At 39.7% G+C, this 20,787-nt stretch overlaps 3 protein-coding genes across 4 annotated transcripts; all 3 read left to right on the top strand.

Moving 5' to 3' along the window:
• Positions 1-361: 361 nt before the first annotated feature.
• LOC311257400 (cyclic nucleotide-gated cation channel-like) lies at positions 362-7,246 on the top strand. 2 transcript variants are annotated; one of them, XM_084353001.1, is made up of 11 exons: positions 362-441; positions 809-898; positions 2,101-2,211; positions 2,375-2,566; positions 2,669-2,779; positions 4,040-4,146; positions 4,356-4,843; positions 4,975-5,253; positions 5,372-5,470; positions 6,129-6,506; positions 6,594-7,246. In XM_084353001.1, exons 2-11 carry the CDS (start codon positions 810-812, stop codon positions 6,777-6,779), a joined length of 2,040 nt encoding a protein of 679 aa, XP_084209127.1. In that variant the 5' UTR covers positions 362-441; position 809; the 3' UTR covers positions 6,780-7,246. The 2 variants fall into 2 exon arrangements, with proteins under 2 accessions (XP_084209127.1, XP_084209126.1); XM_084353000.1 differs by lacking the exon at positions 362-441 and having other exon boundaries at positions 614-898.
• Positions 7,247-9,270: 2,024 nt separating this feature from the next.
• On the top strand, positions 9,271-12,424 carry LOC311257083 (uncharacterized protein). The gene is made up of 6 exons (XM_084352527.1): positions 9,271-9,350; positions 9,659-9,745; positions 10,979-11,098; positions 11,236-11,338; positions 11,487-11,560; positions 12,208-12,424. The coding sequence occupies exons 2-6, from the start codon at positions 9,674-9,676 to the stop codon at positions 12,214-12,216; spliced, it is 378 nt and encodes a 125-aa protein (XP_084208653.1). The 5' UTR covers positions 9,271-9,350; positions 9,659-9,673; the 3' UTR covers positions 12,217-12,424.
• Positions 12,425-14,255: 1,831 nt separating this feature from the next.
• On the top strand, positions 14,256-19,812 carry fgl1 (fibrinogen-like 1). The gene is made up of 7 exons (XM_084352971.1): positions 14,256-14,473; positions 16,589-16,757; positions 16,894-17,053; positions 17,152-17,249; positions 18,340-18,428; positions 18,583-18,770; positions 18,873-19,812. The coding sequence occupies exons 1-7, from the start codon at positions 14,408-14,410 to the stop codon at positions 19,069-19,071; spliced, it is 969 nt and encodes a 322-aa protein (XP_084209097.1). The 5' UTR covers positions 14,256-14,407; the 3' UTR covers positions 19,072-19,812.
• Positions 19,813-20,787: the final 975 nt, after the last annotated feature.

Genomic DNA, 20,787 nt, shown 5'->3' on the forward strand with positions numbered 1-20,787 from the left:
TCCTCTGCTCAGTCTGAACGGCATTTTGGATCTGAATCGTGGTTTGTGACATAAATGTACGTCTCAATTCTCCTGTGCAGGTGTGTGCATAAAAAACACGTCTCTCTCAGTAATCAGGAGACACACTTGTAGTTCAGAGGCCACTTCAAACGAGGTTCTTGAATTCAGATGAGCTCAGCGGTGAAAAGGAACACACACGCCCACGCACGCACACACACACGCACACACACACACACACACACACACACACACACAATTTGCAATTTAAACGATGCTTTTGTCAAGTACCATGTGATCACGCTTTTGATCGGTTACGTTTGTTCACTGCATCCATCCATCCTTTCACATGAGTGTTGGTCTGTGTGAATCTACCTACAGACAGATGGGATGCAGCTGAACTAAATGTGAGATGAACTAACGCTGGATCTGGAAATTCATCAGGTTTGTTGAGTGAACATTTTTCTGTCTCTCCCTTATGATCTGTTGTCACATACTGCTTGTTGCCATGCCATCTGGTTTCCGTGGTGATGCCTGATACAGGATGACCTCGTACTGGATGACCTTCCTTTTCTGACTATGGGTCCATCATTGCATGTGTGTGCGCTTGGCAGTCTGCATGAGTCTCTCTATGTTTGCATGTCTCTTTAATGTCAGTCTGTGTTGTACCTTGCAAGTTAGTGTGTGAGTGTCTACAAGTGTGTTTTATGACTGTGTGTGTATGTTAAGTTGAATTTTTGTTCATCTGTCTGATTCCTGTGGTCCATGTGTGTATGTGTGGTGATAATGTGCTGATAGTGTGTTTTTGCAGCATGACAGGTACAGTGCAGGATTCACACAGGCTGTCTGTGAAAACATGGACAGAGGAGGAGAGTGACCGAGCTGACAGCACACTAAGCAGGTACGGTTGCTACAAATATTTGTACATAGTGCTACAGTAAATGTCTGTCATTCAGTCAAAGTAGAACTACGACTGATATTGCATTGTGAGAATGACAGCAGGTACATTTTTCCAATTTTGTATTATGTTGTAAAAGGGACACTGTACAGGATTTTCTGAAAAAACAATGTAAAGACACCTACAAGAAGTGTGTGGCAGTGTCTGTATGTGCAGACCACTGTCTCCGTCTCTGTTCTGTCTGTGTCAAGAGCTGCAGGTTTGCGTGTCTGAGCTAGACGCACTCGCAGGGCAGACAGACAAACAGCGGACAGGCGCTTCAGATGAATTCACACAAAATCTGTAAAAAATGTACTGTGGCTGTGCTTAAGAACGTCACCAATGTGACGGACTTTGAGTGAAAACACTCCAACAGCAACCAACAAATCATGCATAGTGTGCCTTTAAATGTTACATTTAAGATACATACTGGATATCATTTACAATAACAACCTCTTTTATTTTTGTTAAAAGTCATATTGATAACATTTTGATGTAGACAAATCTTTTCTAAAAAATAATACATCTACAGAGCTTAAAGAAAGGTGCTGTATCTCTTTTCCTTAAAAAAAAAAACTTATTAAAAACTTAAAAATTATTATGATAGTTAATAATCTGACAATATTTATCAGATCGTAAATGATTGTTTTGTTTACCTCTCTGTAAGAATTCTGACATCAACCTGACAGCCCCCGTCAGCTTTAGTTTCACCTTCTTTAGACTCAAAGTTTTAGTTTAATGGCGACAACTTTATTGTTTTGGTTCAGTTTCACTGCTCTCATTAATCCCAGCAGGAGCAGATAGATCATCATAAACACCTGTACGCCACATGCCAAGCACCAAATGGCAGACAGGCAAAGCTAGCCTCTAGTTAATGAATGTAGTGGATCATTTAGCAGCTAAAGAGCTACATATTTTTCTTCAGAGTCGGTGGTGATTGGACTTAAATTCATCAGGTGGGCAGAAATACTTACACTGCCCCCAAGTGGATAAATTGATAATGAAAATATGTACATTTCTTTTTTTATCTTCATAATTGCACTTCTTTATTACTGTGTACTACTGTTACCCTCCTTTGTGTAGGAGTAGGAGTTTATAGAAATTGCTGTAGTGGTCAGTGAAATATTCCCTCTATGTATTTGTGATGTGTATGTGTGTGTGTTTAGAGCACAGTCGATGTGTGATGACACGTCTTCTGAGCTTCAGAGAATGGCGGCCATCGACAGGAGGGATATTAATTCCCAGAATTCCTTTCGTGGGCGAGGCGCTCTGTCCAGGTATGAAGCCTGTTAAATTAACTAATCCACAATTTGATTTAACTCTTATTTCTTTTTGAATATTCAGAAGTATGACCTAATTTATTTCCACTGTGTGACAATGTTAATTATTGGCGTCATGTATTATAAACCTTTTTACGTTTATCTTTCTACCTGTCTTCAGGATAGTTAATATGGTGATGACTCTGAGAGAATGGGCACAGAAGAGTTTGAATGAGGAGACGGAGCGACCGGACTCCTTCTTGGAGCGTTTCAGAGGCCCTGCCAACACAGACATGCAAGCCCCGCCAAGCAGGTTCAGCCACAGCCGCACTGGCTCTGATGCAGACAATGAAGCAAGACACACCAGACGCACGTAAGAAAACAAAAAAAAAAATGAAAAAATGTGTACACATTAAACATCAACTGACCCTTACATAAAGATCTCTGACTTTCTGTTTGTGTCACTCTCTGTCAGGAGGAGGAAGTGTAACATTGTAGTCTTATCACCATCTGATGATGCGTACTACCACTGGCTGATGGTGATTGGTGTTGCTGTTTTTTATAACTGGACCCTGCTAGTTGTCAGGTGAGGAAACTATAACTGTGCTATACAACAATACTAGTGGAAGTTCTGATACTTGTTCTACTATGAACCCTTTCTTGGGCATCTGACTAGATCTGCTACCACTGTTCCACTAGGTCTACTGTAGAAAGACCCTAACAAGATTAGTGTTAGATGTCACCCATTGCTTCCTGAAGGGATGTTCACAAACAGTTTTTTCCAGTGTCTGGTGTGAGAAATCCAATATTTGGGCTGAGGGGAGGGGGAGGCAGACAGGACTGATTGAATAAGCTAGTGTAGCAAACACCACTTCTGATACTGATGGGCTGACTGAGATACCTGCCTATCTTTAAGTCTGCAATATATTTTTTATCTCAACAAAATTAATACTGTATGTGTATGTGGGGGGTAGAGCCCTCTATAAGGTGTTTTGGTACCTACTTTACTGTTTCTGCTCAGTATTAAAGGTGCTATATGTAAGAATTATACTTTCAAACATTCAAAAACGAGCTAAAATTATCAAAAGAATGTAAAGAAATATCAGTTTTGACATTACGTCAAAGACGTACGTATTGTGTTGCAGAGACATCTAGCCTAAGTTAGCATGCTAACCAGCTAGCCCCAGCGGTCCAAGGCTGCTGGTGTGAGCTCACAGTGTGGGCATACTCCAGTCAGGTAATTGAGTCAGATACTGATACCTACACGTCTAACTAAGCTAACTAGGTAATGGCAGCTACAGTTAGCAGCAGCTAGCAGTAACTTTGGTGATATGCCCCCCATTTGTTTGAAGTATGGATTCAATAGGCAGCCATTTTCCTTACATATTGCCCCTTAACACGCTTATCAATCTTGCTTCAAGCAAAAGCAAACTTAGTTGTTTCCAGTAAAAAAAAAGTCAATGTTGTGTTTATGGCTTGTTGAACTGCCCCAAGTGGTCAAAAACACTACATTAAGGGGGCGCTATGTAGTTTTGGCGAGGAAATTCATACTCAGTATTTCGATACTTACAATATTAATGAGGTAATAATACAAACCTAGAAATATTTATCTTTTCCATAACAGAATAAACAAGCTGTTCTCAGAGCAAAATAAGGTCCCCCGAACACTGAAGTTAGGAAGGTGGCAGGGTCCGCTGCATTACTACCGCAACTGCTTTTCCAGTTACTAAAAGGGAGCAGTGATATTCCTGATCTAAAGAATAGTTTTCACTAATGTTTGTTTGGTACAGGAAGTTTCTGTGATTTCCCTTTTTTTGCTTGTAAGTCAGTTAATATGTTTCTACAGAGCCTGTTTTGATGAGCTCCAGATGAGGAACGTGTTGGTGTGGCTGGTACTGGACTACATCTGTGATGGTGTCTATATCCTGGACATAGCTGTTCGTCTCCACACAGGTACTGAAAAAATGAGTGCATGAGTTAAGACTAGGGCTGTCCTGACTTCAAAGCTTCAGTGAGAATGTACTGCTAATATTCAAAGAATTGGGTCAAGTTTCTACTACTGTATGAACATGTTTGACTGGATCTTGATTTAAACTAACACATTTTTCATATGAGATAAACCTACATTCATTCATTTATTTATGTTTACGATGTATTTGAAGGTTTCTTGGATCAAGGTTTGATGGTGAAAGACGTGCAGCGTCTGAGGGAAACATACGTTCGAACGTTACAGTGTAAACTTGACATTTCCTCCATCCTTCCGACTGACCTCCTGTACCTGACCGTTGGAATCAGCTACACTCCTCTTCTTCGATTCAACCGGCTGCTGCGCCTGACACGGTTGTTTGAGTTTTTTGAACGTACAGAGACACGAACGGGCTACCCCAACGCTTTCCGCATCTGTAAACTGGTGCTGTACATCCTGGTGATCATCCACTGGAACGCCTGTGGATACTACAGCTTCTCCAAGTTCCTGGGACTGGGCTCTGATTCTTGGGTTTATCCCAATGCATCAGATCCTGAGTTTGGCTCCCTGACCAGAAGTTACATATACTGTCTGTACTGGTCCACTCTGACGTTGACCACCATTGGAGAGACGCCTCCTCCTGTTAGAGATGAGGAATATTTGTTCCTGATTTTTGACTTTCTGGTGAGTGTATAGCAATGGTGTAGTCTTAACTGATACAATGTTACCTTAAATAATCCAACAAAGCCTTAAACCATGTGGATCCCAGTTGTTCCAGTCTATCAAAGTAGCTAATAACGGTATTTCTGTCCCAGGTGGGTGTTCTGATTTTTGCCTCCATTGTGGGTAATGTTGGAGCCATGATCTCCAACATGAATGCCACGAGAGCCACCTTTCAGAGCCGCGTTGACACCCTGAAACACTACATGCACTTCAGACATGTAAGCAAGATGCTCGAGCAGCGCGTCATCCGCTGGTTCGACTACCTCTGGACCAATCAGAAGACGATAGATGAACAGGAGGTGCTGAGGAGCCTGCCCAACAAACTGAGAGCTGAGATTGCTATTAATGTTCACCTGGACACCCTGAAGAAGGTAAAGTCATCTACATCACAAAGCCTCCTAACTCCATCACTGAAATATATTTGTGTTGGGGTTGTCATCAAACATTCAAAAATAATTGTGTGTGTTGTGTTTGTTTTTGTGGACACAGGTGCGTATTTTCCAGGACTGTGAGGCAGGCCTCCTTGTAGAATTGGTATTAAAACTTCGACCACAGGTTTTCAGTCCGGGAGACTACATCTGTAGAAAGGTTAGTGTTACCTCTTATGTTGAAGAACGTCCTGTATTATCAATTGCTAATGTTGCAGTACTGTAATGGATGTAATGGCCTATGGCTGGGGTGTCCATACATATTGTGGACCACTGTAGCTTGATTCAGAGACTTGGTCAACCTGGCTTCTCCTCCTACATCTCTAATAGGAGTTTTGCGTTATCTGTTGGCCACTTCACCTTCACATCTGAAACTAATCTAATCTAATCTGGTGTGCCCCAAGGTTCAATACTTGGTTCAGTTTTGTTTGCCTATATGCTTCCCCTTGGACAAATAATAAGGTATTTTAAAGGCATCTCCTATCACTGGCTTCTCTCACCCCCCCGGGTTTATGCCTGGATCTTCCACCACAAACAAAAACAAACAGAAATCCTTAATCTTCTCATTCCTTCCCTTTTATTGCATTACTACTGCCAACTGTCAATCAGTGGCATAAGTGGAAACCGGTGACAGGATTATGTTGTATAGTATCGTAGGCATATATGTCCTTGTGTATATGAACAATGCAAACAAATGATAGACCTACTTAGTGATGTCTCAAACCTACATTACTACTAGTGCTACACCTAACTAATGACAGTACTGTTGTAAGTAGAAAAAGTTATAACTTTTTATAAATTATTACTCTTTTTCAAAGGGAGATGTGGGTAAGGAGATGTACATAATCAAAGATGGCCAACTGGCAGTGGTGGGGGAGGATGGAGTCACACAGTTCGCTGTTCTGACCTCAGGAAGCTGCTTCGGAGAAATCAGCATCCTGAACATCAGCGGCAGCAAGATGGGAAACAGACGGACGGCTAATATTCGCAGTCTGGGATACTCAGACCTGTTCTGCCTTTCCAAACAAGACCTAATGGAGGCGCTTCAAGAGTTCCCTCACGCCAGGGCCCAGCTGGAGCAGAGGGGGCGGGACATCCTGCAGAAGGAGGGGCTTCTGGAGGAAGTGAACGTGTCTGCAGGGGAGGAAATTGAGGAGAAGGTGGAGAGGCTGGAAAGCAGTCTTGACCGGCTACAGGTCAGAATACTTACTCAACTACTACAGCTGTTGGGACTATTGCTGTTTCACAGTAATGTTAATAACCAATGATAACCTTGTTTTCAGACATGTTTGGCCCGTCTGCAGAGTGAGTTCAACTCATCCCAGCTTCGACTGAAACAGCGAATCACGACCCTCGAACACAACATCACCACAGCCGCCACGGGCAGCGGCTTCCTGTCAGATGCTGACGGCAACGAGAGTGTTTCTGGTGGCGACAGCGTGCGCAGTGAAATCAACATCCGACTGTGAACCATATGTTGCAACTTTTCTTTATGTTAAATTTTCAATTTTATGTTGTGACAATGCCGTGCTTATGGTCTGGTTAGATTTGGCCACAAAAACAGCTTGGTTAGGGTTGGGAGAGGCTGGTTTTTCTGGCTTACTTGGTTCTGTCACACACTAGTGGTTTCTCACTTACAATTGTTTGAACACTGTCTCAGTCCTCTGGCTTGTCAGCCATAAGCTTTCACGCCGCTGCCATCCCCTCCACCTTGTCGTGAAAGCCATCTCATATACATGTAATGTGAATGTGATGACATGTATTGTTGAAATGTCAATTTGTTTCATATTTAACGTATCTGTGGTTTGCAGAAACATACAATACCGACATTTAGTTGTGGCGGCTGGGCTGCAAACCATCAGACCACTTCTGCAGAACACACTGCCGGATGAAGAGCAAGCAATTATTTCCCAGCTTTTGAGTTCCTCACAAGAAAATAAAAACACATTCCACTGACTCTGACTTTTGTTATCAATTATTATTAGCATTAGCATTATTATCAAACAGATATCTTTAAATTTGTTGTACACACTAAAGGAAATGCTCCATCCAAACACGTTGCAGATCAAGTACGACCCTTCACAGGAGCAGCATTCCTCAATGGCAAAGTCTCCCTCCCCCAGCAGGACAAAAACATAGCTATAGCATAACAAAAACTGCTTAGGAAGGGTTAGGGTTTTATTATAAAACTGAAGCAACTAAATGGCATTCAGCCACAGTCATTTCTTTTATTTATTTACATCTTTGTTATCACTATTCTGACGAGTCAGAATGTCTTTTAAGTAAAATGCTAATCTATTATCTGTCCAGGAAAATCACTGATGATCACCTCTCAGCTGTCCTTCGCATATCCACCTCAGACAATAATCTGTCTTGAAGATGGCCCCTTTATCAAAATACAGTTTTTAGACCCATCTTACTTGAGCTGATGTTGCGCTTACATGATGTATTTTGATGAATTAAAGACATGCACTGAGAGTGTGAATTTCTTTTCCTCAGGTTAATCTATTCATACCTGTCTTTCTTTCTTTCTTTCTTTCTTTCTTTCTTACTGAAACCCATGGGATTTTTCCTCACTCAGATTCCTCCACTCAGGTTGTTATGCTTAAGAGTGTTTGGCATATAGAAGGAACAGTCTTGTTGGCCTTGGTTGGTTGTTACCCACGCCCATTAACAGGACTTTCTATATATTTTATAAAAGTTCAAACACAGCTACAACAGTGAAATGCTGCATACATATTGATACATTATAGTAGTATTAATGATGCACTTTTACTTTTAATACTTTAAGTACATTTTGCTCATGATGCTTCTCTACTTTTACTCAAGTAGGATATTAAATGCAGGACTTTTACTTGAATAAAGAGAAAAAAGGGAGTTTGATAAATTCCATGTTGCTGAGGTAAGACAGTTTGTGGTAACTGTGCTGATTTGATGCCGGTAATCCAGCTGAACCTCCAGGTAATAATGTATTTAGAAAAAGTAGAATTGGGGGGTATAGTTGCTCTTCACATGTCTGTCTGATCAAATTAATAAAGAGATCCAGCTGTTGTAGTGGTTTGACAGACTAAACCAGAGAGTGAAGGAGACTGACTCCAGACCAGCTGACAGGTTGGCTGTCACCCTGTCTCTGCTCCGTACGATTGTATTTCTTTCTGTAACATTGTATAGAAAAACACATTTAAACTGACTAAGAATTTTAAAGGTTGCAGGCACTTGATCTAGAATATATATATAAATACAATAACATGTACTAACTGCTTATACTTTGGCTGAAGAGGCGGGTTTACACAGGAATTAATTTATTGGCTAAAATGTTAAAATGGTAATACAGTCCTATGAGAATAGTTTTAGGTAAAAAAATAAATAAATAAACGTACACTTGACTTGTGTCTGAACAGGTGTCCAATTATGTTTTTGTCCACAAGGGGGCGTAAAATCTCTATAAATGCTACTGATTACCTGCCTGCTGTAAGAAGTGATATGCTCCAGTGGATTGTTCTGATTCACACTACCTCAACAAAGATAGTAAGACATTTTCACAATGTCAGCTCATCCACTCTAATCAAAAATCAAAATGTAAAATATGTTGGGTTATATTGTTGGTCAGAGGCTTTTCTCTTGTTCTTAGGTTACTTTGAATCTGTTTCTGTTTCATACATACATCGTTTTTAAACGCTTTTAACTCCTTGTGAAACTTTAAAAAATATCTTTACTTCATTCTGTATCAGCTGCTTTATAACTACAATGCTATTACATACTACTCTCACACTGACCATTTACTTTGAGCATTATAAAAGACACACTTCAAACACAACTAATACCATGACAGGATCTGTGTGTGTGTGTGTGTGTGTGTGTGTGTGTGTGTGTGTGTGCGTGTGTGTGCGTTAATGACCATGTCTTATGTGGCCACTGCATGCTCTTCAACCATGTCAGCAAGTGACTTGGGACCAAAGTCCAACATCACATGACACGTGAAGATTTCAGGAAGTGACTTTTAAGGAACGTGTGGAAACTGAGAAATCACTGTTAATAAGGTAGAAACATACTGTTCAGTCATCTGTGGCTCCATCCGTGCTGCTCTTCATTTCACTCTCATAGTAATCTTTGTGTTTTGTCCCTCTCTGCTTCCCTTTTCTTTCTCGCCTTTGCTCTCTCTGTTCATGATCGTCTTTCTCTCCTTCTTTGTCGTTTATCTTTCTCATCTTTGTGCTCATATAACAGATTGAGAAAGAACGTTTACAATGGAGTGTGTTTCACATTGCGCGTGCACATGTAAATGTGCAGTATATTCACTGTTACTGTGTGTATGTGGACATTCTTATGTGCATATGTGCGCACGTAGGTGTGAGTTTCAGACATGGAGATCGACTTCGTGTTGCTGTGCACGCTGCTGGTGGCCAGTGTGACACCAGCCTCTGCTGCCGCACAGGTGAGACCTGCTTTTCATTTGAATGAACCAAGTCTATTAATCACTGTAATGAAAAGAGAGTGTGTTTTTACTTTTTAAAACTTTATTGATGCTGACACACATTCACAGAGACATATAAATCATAGACAGGCAACGTTTAATCAATACATGAAAATCAATGTAGAGACAATCAGCATGGGTAAAACAAAAAGTTAGCTTTATGGCTTGTAGTTTATCAATAGAACTACAATCTATTTTTAGATTATCTTTAAAGTGTTCCCTTGCTTAATTAATTAAAGGGTAACTCCACCAATTTTCCACATTAAAGGGGAGTACTACTGCACATGTTAAGAAAAGTAGTTGTAGAGGGTAGAGTAGAGGAAGCTGCATGTAATCTGATAAATTGCCTCCAGTGATGTCACTCAGTGGCTCAGTTGCATTGTGGGCAATGCAGGCTCCAGTCTTTGAAAAGGAAGGAGAATGTTTTGGGAAATAAAGGTGAAATCTCTCGTTCAGTTTTGGTTTCAAACTGTCCATAATGAGTCCAATAGTGTTGTAGGAGTGCATAACCTGGTGCCTACATTACCCACAATGCAATTTACCCACTGAAATTACGCGCAGATTCCTCTGGACCCACAAAACGCTTTATAATTTAATGTTTAAAATTGGTTGAGTAACCCTTTAATTGTTGTACTTTATACAACCGATGTAATAACCCTGATCAACCTCAGCTGTCATTTTTTGTACTATCATGTACAAATCATGCCAAAGTCTAAGTTCAAAACTTTTAAAATTAAAAAATCTGCATAATTGAATGATCAGGTTTCTACAATTTAGATTTAGATGGACCAAAATGCAATAACACACACTTTTTGTTACCGCACAGCAACACCTGTTTCTAGTTTTAATAAAAGCTCTGTGTGCTGGCAATACTCATACACCATCTGGTGCTCTGGTATATAAATACATATACATAAATTACATTTACATTGATATTAAATTCACCGTGTTCTCTGTAGCTTTTACGCTCTCCCTCCTAAATTATGCCTCCTCCCCCCCTTTTTGATCCACTATGTTCTCCCTTAATCTCTTCTTCTAATTCTTCTTTTATGCGATCATTTTTTATGGGTGTCCAGGCACTGTGGATTGATCTTTCACCTTTCTATACTATTGGTTGCATGTTGACATGTCTGCATGTTTATATACAGTAGGTTGATGGATATTATAAAACAGGTGTATATATGTGTATTCCAGCCTGGTATCATAGAGAGCCTTCTATTGGCCACCGTCCAGCGACCCTGGCTCTGGGGTGTCTATGTGTTCACCGTTGGACTTCCCATCATTCTCTTTATAAGCTTCATGTGGCCTGACAAGGTAGAGTATGCATGGTTATGTGTGTGTGGATTTGTTTGTGTTATTGTAAAGATTTAGAGGTTGCTGTGGCTTGGTCCTCAAGACAAATAGTGAAGCTACAGTACAAGAAATCAGATCGTGTGTGTGTTTGCCTGCAGAGGTTTGGACCCCCTGATCAAGAGTATTACTATAAGAAGTCTGATGATGATCAGCCAGATGATGTGGAGTTCACACAGACCACAGAGTCAGTGGATATAAAAGGTAATGTTTTATGTTTTAGATGATCAAGTATTATGAGGAAGTAGAGGTAGAGTAGCTGCAGTGATTCTTCTCTTCTCTTCTCTTCTCTTCTCTTCTCTTCTCTTCTCTTCTCTTCTCTTCTCCTCGTCTTGTTTTTTTCTACTTTTAGGAAAGGCTGAAAAAGCTGTACCAAGGAGGAGAGACACTCATGGTAGCCAGAGGAAGTCTGACTTAGACCTGAAGGTGAGATCCAGCAGACGGTGTAGAGGTGATAATGACTTCCGAAGGTGTGAAAGCACACTTGAAAGAACTGATGTATCACAGAGCTATCAAATGACACTGAAATTGTATGATGGGTAGATACGAAGTATGAGCTGGTTTCTAATCATTATGTGCTCAATAATACATTGTGTCAATGTACAAAAACATACATTATAGTTTGCCTGACTGAAACTAATGGTGATGCAGCTCATTTTATAAATAGCCTATGGCCACATCTTCAGAAATGCCTGGTAAAGAGGTCATACAGCACCAACTAAACCTCTGGCTCATAGCATTGATTCATTTGGGTTGAGCTATTTATTTGGGTTACTTTATCTGGCAACGCTGGACCTTTAATTATTACCCTTTTAAGTTTGTAGAGGTTATGTTTGAGGCCATTCAAGCACATTTTACTCGTTGCCTCGCCAAATTAGCATATTAAATTGAACAGACATTTTATTACAGTGCTGATTTCATTACCACAACCCTTGTAAATGTTTTTGAATATCAATGACTGTTAAACCCATGATTTACAAAGTCCACTCTTGTCTTAGTGGCCTCGAGCATGTCCTTGAAACTGTGGATAATGAAAACTGATTGTGTGTTTGTGTGTGTGTGTGTGTGTGTAGGAGCATTGATCAGTGCAGTGACCTCAGGAGAGGAAAGAACACCAACACACAAGAGGACGCTGAGCAAGCTCATCCATGGCCAGTCGTTCTGATGACTGAATAAAACTACACATTGTGAATGCAACAGTATCTGAGCACTGACTGTCAGATTTGTATTTTTTTTATATTATTCATACATATAGGCCTAAATGAAATATTTTTCCATTTGAATGTATTATGTGTAGTGCCCACACACTAACAGACCATTATGAAATATGTTGATCTTTGCTTGTCAAAGTATTTCATTTGAAGGTGGAATAAAGGGTTTGAACTTTGAGAGCATCAAAGGTTAAATAGTACACAACATTGTCTCATCATGTCAGGTCTGTCAGCTGAGTGGATATAAAACAAGTCCCACCATCTGGTGGTCTTTGAAGGCAGGGGGAAATATTAACTTCAGTCATTTATGGCTAATAAAAAAAATCACTTTGACACTAAATGTTATAGAAATGTGCTTTTTCATGAATACAGTCAGGATCTGATAGTGACCTCCACATATACTCAATATACTTTAACTGTGCACCATTTAAAAAGGTCACTAGAGTCTTGTCTTCATAAATTGGACCTGATTTGTTTGTTATTCTAGCATGATTGAAACCACACGCTCAGATTGACCATTAAAGTCAAGCATAGTTTTCATAATTTGTTAAGGGAATAGTTAGACATAGGTTGAATTATGCTTATTTGCATTTAAGTTTTACATCATAAGATTAATGACTCTCATGCCTATATAAAACTACCACCACACCAAATTAGCTTAGCATAGGACATATACCTGGTCTTAATGCCGCTAACACAGCTGGAGAATGTTCTGACGTCTCACGCTCGAATGTAAAAAATGCCACTTCATAGCCCAGTCACCAGGATAATATGTCAGCAGTTAACATTTCTGCACCCACAAAAACATTCAAATTTGAATGGAGTGGATGGTGGTGGAGTTAGAATCAGTCTGTGTTTCAACCGGCTAAGCGTGACACCACTGGATATTATATTCTTGACAGGAAGTCTGAACATCTCCAGCCGTGTTTGTGGTGACCAAAACAGGTCATTTAAACCAAAATGTGAGCTTTCATTACGCTAATCAAGTGGTTTTTGTGCCCAAACCTAACCAGAGAACAGGCACAGCATTGTGACAGCAGGAAAACCATGTTAATTATATCAGGATTATGTCTTTACCAGGAGCAGTTTTACGCTCAATTCTCATTGTTATGCTAAGCTAAGCTAACCAGCTGCTTGCTGTAGCTGCATAACAGTACAAACATAAGCGTGGTATCAATCTTCTTATCTACGTAATGCTTGCCAAGAAAGAGAACAAGCGAGTGCAGCTTCACTATCTGATCGGCAGTTGAAAGCCTGTCTAATTTCTTGGATATAATTAATATGTCCCCTTCATTTTGAATCATTTACAATAACCAACAGCCACATTAGTCAGACCGGCTCCTTTGTGATCCTTTCAGATAAAATGTCTCCCTCTGCTCCCGGCTGTTCAGAGCTGACCTTCAGTGCTGGCAGCATCTATTTAAGATGGCACAATGCTGCTCATCAACACGATGACTACTCCAGTCTTTTAATGACACTCACAGAGGATACTAGCCGGATAAGTGGCCATTAAAGGAAAAGGAAAATCAAAGAAGAAGAAACACATGCAGAAAAAAAGAGAGGAGAAGACAGATGGCACATCACAGACAGAGGGAGAGAGATTTGAGGATGTTGAGCAACACTTGATAAAGCACTATTGGTTGTTGCCCATAATCAGTGGAAATGCTCGGAGCAATATGGTTATAATATTTTCACATCAGCTTCTGTTGATGGACCAGTGCAGCTCTTCTATTATATTACTTTTTGTTCTGGTCGATTGCACAACACTAAAAAACAGAGATTTTCCCGAAAGTGCTGCTACCGTTGGCAAGTGTGCATCTGTTCTGGACACTCCCTGCATATTTTGTATATTTTATGACTGTAGAGAATCAGGTATTTCGTCAGTTTCTCCTTTTCCTCGGGCGCAGCTTTCTTTGGATCCAGGTGCGGGGAACATTTTAAAAAATGTCTCATGCTCACGGCCGAAATAAAGTAGATTCAACTAAACACTGAGAAGTAAAAGAGTCCCTCTCTCTGGACATCTGATCTTATAGTTTTGTGCTATCTAAACAAGAAGAAGAAGATGGGAGGCCAGCTGCTGCTGCTCACAGGACTGATGGTCCTCACAGCTTGTTCTCAATCTGTTTGTGTAAGTACTCATCACTCTGTTCGGAAAATATTTCAATTCTAAGCCACAGATTTTCTTATGACTTCATTTTGTCTGCTTATGCAAATGTGTTTGTGTGTATTTGTTCATATCTGAGAAATGTCTACACTCAATTAAAAACATTTTATATAGTTGAATAGTTTAGGAAGGTATAAATAACACTTTGGTACATTTAAAAAGAGTTGTCAAAGACATGCATGAATGTATTTTATGCATATAGTATCATAATAATATCAAAGATGCAAGACTCATTCCAGTGAAAGTGATCGATGATGTTGCTTCACTCAGTTTCTTAGTTTCTGTTTAATCACCTCCTGATTTAACAGCGGCTGAAACAGTTAACCACATTCTGGTGTGATGTCTATGAGTTTGTCAGGGTGTTCTTGTATTTCTCTACCTGTGAACAGCACATTTCATTTGGCTTTACAGAAATAGCTTCGGAAATGAACATATTTTATAGTCTTTCTGAAAGTTAGCTTTTTTATGTTTGAATATAGGGAAACCTATTCTCTGCATTTAACCCATTCCTGAGCAGCAGTGGGAAGCCAACTAGCCAAGCTGGCTTTGTCCACTGCCAGCACCTCGAAAGCTCACATATCATAAACTATCTTGTATGTTTGTGTAGTCACTGGGGAAGTCACTACTCCCTGTTATGAGTCAAGTTGCAGTTTAAAAGAAGACAAATTTAATAAATGAACAGTAACCAAACAGAGGGAAAACCCTACACAATCAAACAAACAAACAAACTGATGGGCCAGCCAAAATAAACCAAAGAAGAGCAGCCTCCCAGATCAACCCACCGTCAGAGCTGGGGACTAATTCTCTACCTTAACACAAAGAAACAACTAAACCTAACTGAAACAAAGCCACGTAAACAGGACGAGTGCACCCATCAGACAAACATAAAACTAAACATAAGACCAGGCCTCCAGGCTGACTGACAGCGTCTCTGGATAGAAGGTGGAATGGAGAGAGAGCCAGAGCCTCGTGCCCGACCCCCGTTATTGGTTCATACTCAGCCAGACTGCTTTCACCTGGAAAGGCAAGAGGCCACAGTTGCACGTCCTGGCCAGCAGGGGGGGAGTATGTAACACTCCCAGCCAAGAAATAGTCCAGCACAAAACCTGAACAAAAAAACCTAACTTGACATTTTTGGTATATGCACAGACTAAACAAATGTGATATAACATTGCTAGCCTCAGAACTGTTGGTGAGATGATTTTGTTACCTTTGAACAGAGCCAGGTTGGCTGCCTCCCTCAGTTTTCAGTCTTTATGCTAAGCTAAGCTAACTGGCTGCTGGTATAGCTTAATATTTGATGGACATATGAAAGTGGTAATGATCTTTTCATCAAACTCTTGGTAAGACAGCAAATAAGCATATTTCCCCAAATATATGCGTCTTGTCGGAAGCATATCAGCAGAATAACCCCTAACTGCTGCTAACTGTAGGAACGGTTAGCTAGTTAGCTTAGTCAGCTGTGCAGCTAGTGGTCTGGACTAGGAGCTTGGAGCACTGGGGGAGTGTTGACAGAGATGAGCTAGGGCTAGCTGGCTAGCATGCTCTCTTCAGTAGATATCTCTGCAACACAAAAAATAGATGTCATAATGTCAAAACTGTTATTTCTTCACACTCTGTTGATAATTTTAGTTGACTTTTGAATATTTTAGACTAAAATTCTTACATATCGCGCCTTTAAGGTTAAATTAGTGCAGGGTTTGCTAGGGTTAGTTCAATCTTATGAATTAGCCTTGATAAAATGAGGGTACATTTCATAATCTATGAGATAAAGTTATAGTTTACGCTCTGTTGCTGAATAATTGCATACACTAGCAAATCAGCCTGCTTTAGATCCAAATTTTACATTTCCTGTATTCAACATGTGAAGGTATCCACCTCTCCTGTGTATGTAGAGTATTTCACAGACCAGATATTAGTGATTTGATTGAAACAAAATTAGAAAGTAGAAGAAATATGACAGTTTCACTGTAGAGTATCTTTCTTTGATGCATGTGTTTCATTCTAAGTATGTTTTATCTCAGAGTTAGGGAATGAATGTGAGTGAAGATCCTCACAAATACCCAAATGTGTGCGTAGGCGTCAGACAGTTGCCGTGAGGAGGTGGCTCGTCTGCGGGAACAGGAGATGCTTCTGAAGGGCCAGCTTCAGAAACAAGAAGTCCTCCTACACAGATTACAACTGCTGAACCAACCTGGCAACAAGGACGCAGCCGTATCCGACCAGAGCCAGGACACCCAGTACACAGGTCAGGGCCACGGCCTCAGGCCTGGATAACAACATTTGAAAACTAAACTTGAATTACCTTGTTGCAAGTCTCATATTAGATAAACAAGCACCAGATATTGTCGGAAATTCAGAGTGTGAATTTGTGTGTGTGTCAGACTGCTCCCAGCTCTTCAGTTCTGGCTGCAAATCCAGTGGTTTCTACAAAATCAACCCCCACGGCAGCCCTGCTCCAGTCAGAGTCTACTGTGACATGAGTGATGGAGGAGGTTGGGTCGTCATTCAGAGACGGATCGATGGAGCAGAGAAGTTTAACAGGTGTGTCTGTGACATGATAACTGTCAGTGTAAAATAATGAAATCATCTGAAAAGCAATACATCCTATCTATCTATCTATCTATCTATCTATCTATCAGGTCGTGGGCAGAGTATAAGGATGGTTTTGGAGACATGGATGCAGAATTAGGAGAGTTTTGGCTTGGAAATGACAACCTGCATTACATCACTACACAAGGTCACTACCACGTCTAAATACATTGTACTAAATTTTGTCATTTAAAACTGCATTAATCGATATTCATACCTTTTTGGATGGATCAAATAACTGTACGTGATGTCCAACTCTGTAGTTCTCCTCAGCTCAATTGTTTTTTTGGTTTTGTTTTCCAACCCATATCTTTATTAACCACTCAAATATAATTTAATTCGGTTGATGTAATTTCAAAGTGTACTGTATACATCAACACTTTCACTAACGTTAATTTAGAGACCTAATTTAGCTGTTGGGCCACAAACTTAAGGAAATGATGGCTTGAGTTTAAGCTAAGCTAGCAGTTAGCCTGAGATGTTGCTGTTAGATGCTAGCAAAGCAACACAGAAGACTAAATGAATGCTAATGTTGCACCAAGCCTGCTGCATGTGTAAATAGTCAACTGTTTGCTAACATGTTTAGCATTAAATAGAGTCAAGGCTTTTGGTGTGCCCCATGGGACCTTACTTCAGAAAAAATTTGTACAGTAGTCAATGGTGAGAGACAAAAGATCTTTTGATCCCATTGAATTGTGCCACAAATTACATTTACGATGTTTGTCAATGTAAAAGATCATTTTGCAAGTCAAGAATGACTCAGTTTGTCATAAAGATAGTCAAATATTGTTTAGTTTTGTGTTAAACTGCACTGAGTACTACACCATCTTGCTCAGTATAAGGCACCAACACCAGCATGGCCACACCTCGGCACAGAAAAGGTATGAAAAAGGTGAAAATCACAACAAATCTGGCCATTTTGACAGCTGCAGTTATGCAAAAGAAAAGTCAGTCAGTTTTGTAAGCTAGCTGATACACAGGACCGGCTCTACAAGGTTTCAGTTATGGGTTTTGGTTAAGGGTACACCTACGGGACTGTTGGGAGTGTGTTCCTTCTAATTACGCTCTTTCACAGTCTTATACTTGATTAGTTTTGAGACAAAATTCACTAAACTTATTTTCTGAAATAAGGTCCCATGGTGGTCCACAGGAAGGGGTATGACTTCCTCCAGCAAAACACACACAAAAAAGTTGAAAGTTGAAAGGATATGATGATTTTTATTGTTTGTCTGTTACAGGGAATTATTCACTGAGGATTAACCTGGAAGACTTTGATGGTAACCAGCGCTATGCTGAGTACAAGAACTTCCAATTGGCCAATGAAGAGGTGTTGATGCTGACTGACCACTAAAATGCAGAACATTTTCAATTACACATGCTTAATATTACAAAAAATGTATAAATTAGATGAGTATTAGATGCAAAGATTGATACTAGCTTACCTCCATTTATTTCAGCTCTCCTCGTATTTCTCTCTGCAGGATCACTACAGACTTACCTTTGGATCGTATGTAGGCACAGCTGGAGATGCTCTGTCTGGAAGTTATCAGGTCGGTGTGTCAGGGTGGGCCAGTCACCAGGGCATCAAATTCAGCACCTACGACCAGGACAACGATAACTATGGAGGAAACTGCGCCCAGGAAGACAACGGAGGCTGGTGGTTCAACAAGTATGGGTTTTCATTATAGAGAATGTGCCCTTCCCCCCAGAAGATACAAACATGTGTGCGGTCATTCATTACAATAAAAATCTTCATTCTGTCTTTCTTTAGGTGTCACTCGGCCCATCTCAACGGCAAGTACTACCCGAATGGGCACTACAGTGCGTCGACAGATGATGGCGTAGTTTGGTACCCTTGGAGAGGCTGGTGGTACTCCCTGAAGACCAGCGTCATGAAGCTGCGGCCCGTCGACTTCAAAATCGACCCTATTGACGACCCCAATGCTGTTCACCGCACACCACCTTCCTAGATCAGACATGAGCAGATATCACATCTACTTGGCTTAACTATATTGATATTGATTTCAAGACACACTAAAACATAAGTCTCATCTTGTAATCCTCTTGGCACACTTAGCATTAATAAACCCAACAGACACCTGGTAACAAATATGCTTTCTGTGCTATCCAATTGCATTTTCTGATTTGGTCTTAAAAGAAATAGTACACTTTAATAACGTGAAATCTTTAAAGCCTTTTGTAGCTTATAGTAACATGCTTGTGAGAGGATTTGTGAAACCTAATGGCTGTTTTAGAGACATGACTGTTGCAAGGGGAAGTAGGCTGCACACACAGCTGTCTGTTTTGGTGAAAAAAAGGGAAATCTGATGTCAGTGAGTGTGCCAGACACAGGCAGAAACATTGAGCTAAAGGCTGTGAAAGGATCCATTATCATGTCAGTGAAAATGGCCGTTAATGTAAAAGTAAAAGCAGCAGCTGAGCTCAGAACTGGAAGTACTGCACAAATGTTATAAAGATGAATATATATTGTCTATGACAGATGATTTGAAATGAAAAAATGCTTTTCCATGACTGAAAGCAAAGAATGGTACACAGCAATAGAACTATTTCTTACAATGTTACAAGTGAAATGAGATTTATTATTACCAAATCCTCTTGTGAACATACATAGAGTTCTATCTCTGCCATTTGCAGTATAACCATAATTCACAAAATAAAACAAGGAAACACTTGTACATTTAATTATTTTTCATATTCTTGCATGGGAACCTTTGAGACGTGAAGAACTGTACATGTCACACAGTTAGGGATATCTGCATTTTGACCTCAAACCTTTTGTAGATGTTATATATATTACTGTTGCTATTTTTGAAAGCTCATATAGAGGCTGGATAAAATGCTCAAATAATGAATCAACAGAGCCAAAGAATTTGTTTTTTGATTGAACAGATTGCAAAAATAAGGTATATTGTGAAGGGTTGATTTGATCTGTCTCATACTCTCATACCATATCCAGGCCAAGTTGGATTTAAAATCGACCGCTAATTGGCAATGCTGAAATGTATTCTTATTTAACCTTATTAACTTATAACACATCTTTAATTCAAATGTATTTGTCACATCGCTTCATCTGCTGATGAAAAGCAATCTGCTGCTGTTCATTTATTTGAATATATATAGTTACATGAATATTAAATATTATATTATTCATAGATTAAAATGGCTCAATAACTAGGCTAATTATTTAAGAGAAAACAGATCAAATATATAGCTTGTTTGATGAATTTCAATTCTTTAGGTATTAAAAATGTCATAATTTCAGTCATTCTAAATATTACATTGAGATAGATTGCACTAGTTTTATAATAATAATAATAATAATAATAATAATAATAATAATAATAATAATAATAATAATAACAACACTACTATTAATAACTTATTTTTTAACAACATTGAGATGAGGAGAACAGTCATTATTATCTAGTAGGCCTAGATGTCCAGAGTAATATTTGATATTTGAGGTGAATTATAATCAATATAATGATTCCCTTTAAAATGACGCCTCTGTGCCTGACAACAGAAAACATATTTTTCATAATGTCAGACAGCCAGTGTCTGAAAGAAAAATCAATCGTCAGAGAAACGAGGCATGATCCTTTATCTCGCTGTGTGTTTGATTACAACACGTAGCTGCCCGGTTGGTTGGTATTTTCCCCCACTGA

The sequence above is a fragment of the Pagrus pagrus genome (genome assembly GCF_965226575.1).
Source record: "Pagrus pagrus genome assembly, chromosome: 5".
Taxonomy (NCBI): domain Eukaryota; kingdom Metazoa; phylum Chordata; class Actinopteri; order Spariformes; family Sparidae; genus Pagrus; species Pagrus pagrus.

Coding starts and splice junctions, on each gene's coding strand:
- fgl1 (XM_084352971.1), top strand. CDS start 14,408: ATGGGAGGCCAGCTGCTGCTGCTCACAGGACTGATGGTCCTCACAGCT. Junction 17,250..18,339: donor GCATTACATCACTACACAAG/GTCACTACCACG, acceptor TGTCTGTTACAG/GGAATTATTCACTGAGGATT. Junction 18,771..18,872: donor GGAGGCTGGTGGTTCAACAA/GTATGGGTTTTC, acceptor GTCTTTCTTTAG/GTGTCACTCGGCCCATCTCA.
- LOC311257400 (XM_084353000.1), top strand. CDS start 771: ATGTGTGGTGATAATGTGCTGATAGTGTGTTTTTGCAGCATGACAGGT. Junction 899..2,100: donor GCTGACAGCACACTAAGCAG/GTACGGTTGCTA, acceptor GTGTGTGTTTAG/AGCACAGTCGATGTGTGATG. Junction 4,147..4,355: donor AGCTGTTCGTCTCCACACAG/GTACTGAAAAAA, acceptor ATGTATTTGAAG/GTTTCTTGGATCAAGGTTTG.
- LOC311257083 (XM_084352527.1), top strand. CDS start 9,674: ATGGAGATCGACTTCGTGTTGCTGTGCACGCTGCTGGTGGCCAGTGTG. Junction 11,099..11,235: donor GCTTCATGTGGCCTGACAAG/GTAGAGTATGCA, acceptor GTTTGCCTGCAG/AGGTTTGGACCCCCTGATCA. Junction 11,339..11,486: donor AGAGTCAGTGGATATAAAAG/GTAATGTTTTAT, acceptor TTCTACTTTTAG/GAAAGGCTGAAAAAGCTGTA.